The sequence below is a fragment of the Cryptotermes secundus genome, unplaced genomic scaffold, assembly GCF_002891405.2.
Source record: "Cryptotermes secundus unplaced genomic scaffold, Csec_1.0 scaffold284, whole genome shotgun sequence".
NCBI lineage: Eukaryota > Metazoa > Arthropoda > Insecta > Blattodea > Kalotermitidae > Cryptotermes > Cryptotermes secundus.
This window is the reverse complement of record NW_019719361.1, coordinates 39,137-47,998: the sequence shown is the minus strand read 5'-3', so window position 1 is coordinate 47,998 and position 8,862 is coordinate 39,137. Positions and strand designations below refer to the sequence as shown.

At 40.4% G+C, this 8,862-nt stretch overlaps 1 protein-coding gene across 1 annotated transcript in view; it reads left to right on the top strand.

Moving 5' to 3' along the window:
- Nucleotides 1-2,819: 2,819 nt before the first annotated feature.
- LOC111864601 (lipase maturation factor 2) overlaps nucleotides 2,820-8,862 on the top strand; it is a 16,845-nt gene continuing 10,802 nt past the window's right edge. Inside the window, exons 1-5 of the mRNA XM_033751579.1 lie at nucleotides 2,820-3,072; nucleotides 4,383-4,563; nucleotides 5,336-5,437; nucleotides 6,482-6,687; nucleotides 8,207-8,420. Of these exons, the coding sequence (XP_033607470.1) occupies nucleotides 2,979-3,072; nucleotides 4,383-4,563; nucleotides 5,336-5,437; nucleotides 6,482-6,687; nucleotides 8,207-8,420 (797 nt within the window). The 5' untranslated portion in view covers nucleotides 2,820-2,978. The remainder of the gene's footprint in view (nucleotides 3,073-4,382; nucleotides 4,564-5,335; nucleotides 5,438-6,481; nucleotides 6,688-8,206; nucleotides 8,421-8,862) is intronic.

Here is an 8,862-nt window from a genome sequence, read left to right as displayed (position 1 = left end):
TTACTGAAAGAAAGAAGGGTGTAGCGTTTCCAGAGAATTCCAGTGCCAATATACTCGTTTATTTTCAGTTTAACCCTAGTTTTGTACCCTTAAATGGCTTTGTAAGTGAACTATTTTATAATAATTCTGAAGATTCAAACTCAATTCTTTTTATTTTTCAAATGAAAAATTGTCGTAAGTTAATACTAATTAACATCATGGTAAGAGTCCTTCTTGAAAACACAATAATCACTCATCTTGATCAGAAATTTCTTACCTTTTATGGCAGCAGAAGGTTCATTACCGTGTTCATTAGACCCTTCCACTCTCCCCTATCGTTAGCCAGACCAAGTCCACACTCTTGACCTACCTTCCTTGTTAAAAAAGAAAAGGAAGCATATTTATCACCCTTCAAATAATTTTGAAACCTCAACTAACTTCAATTCATGAAATTCTGTGCTTTCGCACCCTCTCTTGGCTCTCTTGGCCATATGATGAAGACATGAGTGCCATCTGTCGGGTTATACTTGTACTATATATTCCATTCTATCGATACTTGATTGTACCAATCGAATGTGTGACGAATACGATTCAAGGCAACTCCTCCAATGACCGACATGCGTAGTTACAAAATTGTCTCTATAAATTCACCAGCAGACTTTTGCTTAGGCTTTTCAGCCAACATTAATGCAAGAAATTATCCTTTTTCTCTCTCTCTTGGAGTGAGTCCCTTGTACTGTGGCCACTGTTTGGCTTATTGTACCAGCTCCAGATGATAGATGAGGGTAATTGTGGGGCAATTCGTGGAATGGAGATTTTGCAGGGAAGACCGAAGTACTCGGAGAAAACCTGCCCCAGTGTCACTTTGTCCATCACAAATCCCACATGACTTGAGCTGGGCTCGAACTCGGGCGGCCGCGGTGTGAAGAAATGATCTTCAAAAAACACAGCACGAGCATGAGTTCAGTCTAGATGAATCACGGTATTAATAAAGACAGTTATTTTTTTCTCCGCAAGGAGTCTATTTCTGGTGCATGTAAAGCAATCTAAAGTCGAAACCCACGTCTGTGAATTAGCCTGACATTGATGTCCTCAGCAAAAGTGCATTACGTGAAAAGCTGTGTCTCAGCTAGCAGGAACTGCAATATTAACGCTTATTCAAATTTTGATTACCTTATACGATTTTAAAAATATTTCTACAAGTCTGTTCTCGTGAATAATAATCAAGCACTACGCCATGAAGGTGTCTGGGCAGTGAAGGTACAGATCCAGGTTTTCTTGACGTCAGCACTAGTTGGAGGTGAGTGGTCAGCTTCACGCCCCTGTCGCTCTAGGCCCAGGGAAAAAGCCCCCGATACCCTTTGGATAAGAGGCTGGGTGAGCCCCAGAGCCGGTCTGGGTGACATGCAGAAGTGAAAATGCTTGCCCCTATCGGGACTCGAACACCGACCCCTCGTTTGCCCATCCCGTAGCCCGTCGCTATACTGACTGAGCTATCTATGAAATCTAAAACCCCAAACATAAATGTTCGGTACATAAAAACATAATTTTGTATACTGTATGTGAAATTTGGCCTCATTGAAAAAATAAATTGAAGGGTTTTAGAACAAGAGGCTGAGGAGGTTACGTGAATTTAGGAGACAGGACAAGCGAATAATGGAGACCATTTCGTAATGTGGCGCACGATAATTTGTGCCCATCACTGAATAGGTTTAATAGCGCGTAAATGGAGAATAAGAATGAGATTGCGAAACACGTTCCTTGCCCACCGGAAACAAGTTTGCCAACTTTGCGGGGGAAACTAAAAGCGAAAGACTGCTTTGAAAATCTATGTGATGAGTGGCATGGAAGTCTCAAGCCCGTCGTCAACAATACAGCAACTGCCCCAGTTAGGGGATGTCATCATGGAGTGTAAATCGTAATCTTTAAGTATAGATCTTATTTATTGTACCAGGCTGGAATCACCCTGAATATTTCCGTCAATGTACGCACAGCTGTGGTGTTACTTGAGTGGGCGCTAAACCTCACTCACTTACTCATCACTCATGGAACTGAGGCCTTCTTGAGAAGCTGCCAGTTGTTCTGCTAAACTCAAGAACTTCCCAGCATTTTATGGAACCCGAAGGTTCATTACCGTGTTCGCAATATCCCTCCACTGGTCCCTATCCTGAGCCAGACCAATCCAATCCATGCCATCCCATCTTATTCCTCCAAGACCCATTTTAATATTGAACACCCACCTACGTCTTGGTCTTCCCAGTGGTCTCTTTACTTCTGGCTTTCCCACCAATATCCTATATGCATTCCTCTTCTCCCCCATTCATGCCCCATTTTCTTTCGCTTAGATCGTTTATCCAAGGAATCCGTCCACGTCCGAGTATTCTTGTGATCTTTCGTAACAAGCTTATTTGTTAAGGTAAGGAGTTCTTAGCCCAACGCCCAACCCCAAAGCTGGAGGACCACCCCTTGTCGGCTGGCCACGACTACTTATAAAATATATTTGCAGCTATCCTCCATACCTGGAGGGCCTCTCTTCCATCCGCAACCTGAGGACGCGCCGTACCTTCGTGACAAGGGACCCACGTAACATGGGGGCGCTAAACCCACAGGCTGGAAACCAAAATTAAATATAGGAATAATTGATCTTTTCCTATTAACTAAAGCTAATTAATTATATTAATCAAATGACAAAGTTATATAATCATTGATGCATATTAGAGGAAAACGAAATTAATCACTACTTCAATTCGTAAAGCACGCATTCATCGCATCGCATTGCGTAGGTGTATTCCGCGTTTGACGGACGCCGAGTTATCAGTCGATAAGTTGGTAACTCTGACTTGGCGTGGGGTCCCGGCTTCACTTTAGCCGGCAGGAGCTTGTTTGTTTTTGAATTGTATTAGTTCCTAGTAAAGTAGTGGTTTAAGGTTTCGCTTGTGGGTTTGATTGCTGTGCATATATTTGGTTCAGGACACATTTAATGTTTATTTGATGTAAAAATGGCCCAGATTCGATATACTCGGAATCTTTTCTTACGTGGAATGAGCATTATTTACCTGTTTGCTTTTACATCGTTATACGTTCAGATACCTGGTAAGTTTTAATTACTCTTTATGACATGTCCGTTCATAATATGCAGTATTTTGGTTTGGACCGGAAAAATATGTTTAATGTTTTCATCTAATAACAACAAGATTTGAAATAAAATTTTTGTCATGTTGGTATATGTTTTATTAAATAGTTTACATCGCTCTCTATCAGAGGTTCACTGTGGGAGGGCGAAATTGTTCATGATATGCTGGCCCTCCCTCATCTCCACAAATGCCCCAAAGCCCAAATTACCTATGGGGCAACTCCACATTTTCCAGTTGCATTGTTTCTCAGAAGTATAACATTCACAGTTGGTGAGGGATTGCTGTCTTGTGTAACGTAAATGGGATGACAAGTTTATTAACTAAATAAAAACTTAAAGCATAATTTCTAATATTTACCCACGCACTTTGTTTTTTAACAGTTTTAACTTACATGCTTTTGCATATTTCACAACAATGCAGAATAACTGGTAAAATCAAACTTTCTCATTATTTTGGATGACAGAATATTTTAATTGAATAATAGTTTCATCCATATAGATCATAATATGTTCCATTGTACGTTGTTGTAAAATATTTTAAATTTACACTTCTCCCCCATATTATCTCAGCAGATTAATTAGCTTAAATTACAGTGTGTTTTGTTTAGCAAGTACCTGTTTAAACTTTGGCCTGGGTACCACGTATCGAGTTTATATTTTCTTTTGTTCTCATTCACCATCCTTTTATATTTCACCTTTCATTATCATCCCCACATCTCACTGATGCTAAATAATCCTGTAGTTTGCATATAAGCAATGAACGAACCCTCAGACAGATCACGTTTTATAGCGCTACTAAACAAAAAAAAAATAATATAAAACTCACTGTGCCTATGTGTCACATATCCTTTGGATTGGAGGCAGTTAAAGTTGTCTCTGTGCCTAAGCACAGGGTATCCCTTTAATAGGAAGCTATTAATGCTACCTTTGTGCCTGTTTGTCCGTCATTAAACTTGTCTCTGTGCATATGCACTGCATATTCTTTGGGTGGAAGACTGTTCACATTGTCTTTTTTGCCTGAGCACCAGGTGTCACAGTTACAAGGCTAGTCTCTTTCTGTATAAGCCTTTGCACTGGCTGTCCCTTAGGTGGGAGACTATTAATGGTGTCACAGTGGCTAAGCAGTAGGTTTCCCTTGTATAGGAGGCTGGGTGGACCCTCAGAGCTGATCTGTTTAATGTCCTTATCCCAGTCAATGAATGTGTTGTCACTTAACTGAGTTATCATGACTAAACGAAGCACTGATTACAGTTTAATGTTTTACTTTCAGGGTTGTATGGCAATAATGGAGTGCTTCCTGCAAGAATACAGTTGGATAGCAAAGCAAAGACTCTGAGTGGCAGGATACACACGAAGCCTACGCTGTTATGGCTAGCCCCATACATTGGTCTTGACACGGAGTACATGATGGATGTGTTGGCATTGCTGGGCATCTTTCTTGCCTTCACAGGGTAAGAGTACGTGCACATCCATGTTAGTGTGGTAGTTATTTGGGGCCAGACTTAAATTGTAACAATTCAATATTATAAGATGGGGATCTATTGTATGTAGCATTGATAAGGTGATTAATTCAAAGACAAGATGCACGAGGCATTTAGTCCCGAAGAGGAGATTAAGAAATGCGTACAAAATTTTTGTCAGAAAACCTTAAAGAAGGTTACTTCTTCGGAGGCATGAAGTAAAAGCTATCCCTGTAACAGGCCATGGAGGCCCATAGGATTGTGAGATGTTGAGGGTCCCACATATTCTAGACAGTCAGCTCACAGATAGCGGTAAGGTTGTCAGCCTTACGCGCCGGCTGCACTTTACCCCCCCAAGGAAGATTCCTGGTATTCATTTCAGTTAGAGGCTGAGTCAACCCCAGGAAGGAAAAATTCACTGACCTCATCGGGACTTGAACTTGAGACTTTCCAACTTGTAGCATAGTGCCTCAACCGACTACGCTACCGTGTGCCCCCAAAGGCATGAAGCAGATGATAGTATAATATTGGAATAGATCTTAAAGACATTATGATGTGAACTGATTCAGGATAGTCTCCTGGAGCCCTTCTGTGAGCACGATAAACTCTCAGGTTCCATAAGAGTGGGGAGTTTGTTCACTTCCCAAGGTCTGCCCTGTAGTATGGCATTTGTTATGTAGCTCTATATGAGGTTTATCAAATACTGGAGTTGGTTGGTTGGTTGGTTGGTTCAGTGCATATGTTACTGTAGACTTGTTTGCAGGTTTGTCTCGCAGAAATTCTGTACAGCTCCATCATTTGCAGGCCTGTGGTCACTGTACTACTCTCTATATCAAGTGGGGGAGACGTTTATGAAGTTCCAGTGGTAAGTTCTGCTCTATATGATGTTTCTCTATAACAAAGGAAATCTTGGGTCTCCAGCACCATTCAAAAAGAGAAAACTCCGTGGCCTGTAGTCCACAAGCAAATTATACCAACTGAGCGACCGCTGCTTGTCGGCGAAGTTAGTGCCAACTTTTGTGATAGAGGGTGTCATGTGGTCAGCGCAACGGATCCCCACAGCTGTTAATCTCAGTTTTCTAGCCAGTTATTCTCACGAGGCTGAGTGGGCCCCATTCCAGACCCACTACTTTGCAGAAAATTTGGTAGCGCCGGGAATCGAACCCAGGACCTGTGGATCTGTAGCCAGGAACTCTGATCACAAGACCACAGAGGTAGTCTCCAGTAAGGTTCAGAATAAAATATTTAAATCACATCTTGTTTATGGGAAACCTATATATTTGAATAATTAAACAGAAAATATTTGTTTTACTACAACACACTCTTAAGCCACAAGTTGTTTAATTCTTCCTTTGTATTATCCATGTACAATCCATGCACATGCACTGGGACTCAACAAAGGTGTTAGTTGACACACAAAATGATGTGTCTTTAATACACGTGCACGGTCTTGCTGGCCTGCTTTGAGCTGGAGGACAACAATTTTTCTTGGCTAAAACATGACATGATGAACTGTGAACACACTTTGTTCCACCAAAAATTATCGTTCTTGTCCACTTTTATTAACATCTATCTCCCTGAAAGTAAGCCTATATGTGAAAATGACTTCATTTACCTTTACATGTTTTTCTTATTATAACAAAGCTAAAGAAATGGTGGAAGAATGCCACATTTCACATTTATGGTAATTTCAGAAGTTTTGTCCAAATGTTAAAATATGAGAGACTTTACTGTAGATAGGGAAACACGGTAACTGAAAATCCTATCTCTTTACTTTTCCCTTTCTTTATTTCACATTTATGGTAATTTCAGAAGTTTTGTCCAAATGTTAAAATATGAGAGACTTTACTGTAGATAGGGAAACACGGTAACTGAAAATCCTATCTCTTTACTTTTCCCTTTCTTTAAGGGATATATTGCTGTTGGAGGCAGGTTTCTTATCCATCCTTGTGGCACCACTGAGGTACCAGTCGCAGTCGAAACGCCGAGCAGTCACTGCAGCACTTAGTGATGGTATTCCGTTTTGGCTTGTTCGCTGGCTGCTGTTCCGGCTCATGTTCCAGTCAGGAGTTGTAAAGCTCACAAGTGGATGCCCCACCTGGTGGGGGCTTACAGGTTGGAATTGCTCTTTGCCATTTTGTACTCTTGAATACTAAGAATGCCAGATCAGACGTGAAGCTGCAACTGAAATAATGTGTTCCATGTTCTTGTATCCAATTTATTATGTGAGTAGTCTGTATTAAAAATAGAGGTAATTTATGGCCTTCTCTAAAAATAGGAGATTGTATGTCACATGCATGTGGAACAGTTAGCATAATTAAAGTTCTCTATATCTTGAGAATTTTGAAGTGTGGATGGGATAAGTTTTTCAAGCAAGTAATAACAAATATTTTCAAAAGCTCTTTTTTGTCTCTTATCATTCTTCATAGTCAGGAATTTATGTGGCTTGACCATATCAGGTCAGGTACTTTCATAGTACCTGACATATGGGAAGTTTTTTGGATGGATTTTAATGCAATTCCACTCTCATGAGTAAGAAATTACCAAATATTTTCATCATTCATACTACACGCTTGCTTCACAGTCAGACAGATGTTCCTCATCTTGTCTGGATTTCTGTATGTATTACTATACTTCCAAGAACTAGCGTAGTTGTATGAGACACTATACTATAAGCCAGAAGGTCGCAGGTTTGAATCACGATGAGGGAATTGGGTTTTTCAATTGACCGAATCCTTCAAGCCGCAATATGGCCCTGGGGTCGACTCAGAAATGAGTACCTGGAATCTTCCTGGGGGGTAAAGGGCAGCCGGCATGTAAGGCTGACAATCTAACTGCCATCTGTCAGCTGATTGTCTAGAAAATGTGGGAGCCTCGACATCTCTCAACCCTATAGGCTTCCATGGCCTGTTACAGCGATAGCTTTACCTTTATATTGTCACGTACCATCTCAAGCATAGGGGATAGTTGAGAGAATACAATTTTTACTGCTTGTTGGTACAGTCCATAGGAGAGGAAACCTGACAGCAGTGTAAATATTTGCATTGTGATCCTGAAATGGTTAACTTTCTCATGAATGTCATTTCTGTTTGGTGGAATTGTACAGATATATTTTCAGTCATTTATTGTACATTGTGTCTGTTGCTGATATTTTTGTGTGTTGTTGATGTGCACATGCACACAGACACACATAAATAAACATCCCCGTTTCTTTGCTGGTTTGTTAGAGAATTTCTGTAGTATTCTTCAGTTCCTGAATATCATCCTGTTTATCTTCGTCTACTAATGCCTTAAGAATGGCTTTAAACTTAGAAGAATTCTGTCTTCTGGAATGTTACAGCATGTAGGCTGGTAAATGTTCATGAATTTTTCAGAGGATCCCTGAAAATGGAGGCAGTACATGCCTTTGAATGTTGGTAAACATCTACCAGACTACATGGTCTAACATCACAGATAATAGTAATTTTCTTGTCACTGTCACGAGAGCCTGGACTCTCAAAACTTTTAGTGATGTTTACTAAATAAAAATAGTAAAATAAAACAATGATTTCTTCCTGCTTAGGGAACATTATTTAATCTCCATAGAAACAGCTGCATTGTTTTGACTCTGTACTTTGTCTCATTTCTCTCATAGCTACAGCAATTCATTTTGAGTCTCAGTGTATCCCAACGTCACTGGCCTGGTATGTCCATCACTTACCAAGATGGCTTCTCAAGCTTGCAACAGTTTTCACTTTTGTCATTGAGATTGAATTGCCTCATCTGTTCTTTTTCCCTGTCCGTTCAGTTCGGATTATTACGTTCTTCCTTCAGGTATGTAGCACTGTCACATTATATATTTGCATATTGTAATTCAGCATGGTTGTCCTCCAGCAGTTTGCTACATTTGTGGGTGTAATTCATGCCACATCATAGGAAAATAACAGTATAATGAATGTTTGTTTTTGCTGTCATAATGTATGCTGTCAGTCTGTTTAAGGCAAACTGTTCCTGTACTTAAGCATCATACTAAGAGGCTTAGAAGGTTATGAGGTAAACTTCCACTCATTTTAGACCTTGGAGCCTTGGGAAGATAAGTGACCAAATTCATGTTCTAGTGGCTTTACTCTGGTTAACTCTTTGACTGGCGCGGGCGTGTTTTAACGCCCGGACGATGCCAGCCGTTCCCTGGCGTTGGCGTGTTTTAACGCTTTGACAGTCTCTTCCCTTCTTTGCTCTCTTGGCACTCATCAACCAAAGACATATATATGATAGTTTTTGTGCATGTTTGTAAAGAACCCTTGTAAACTT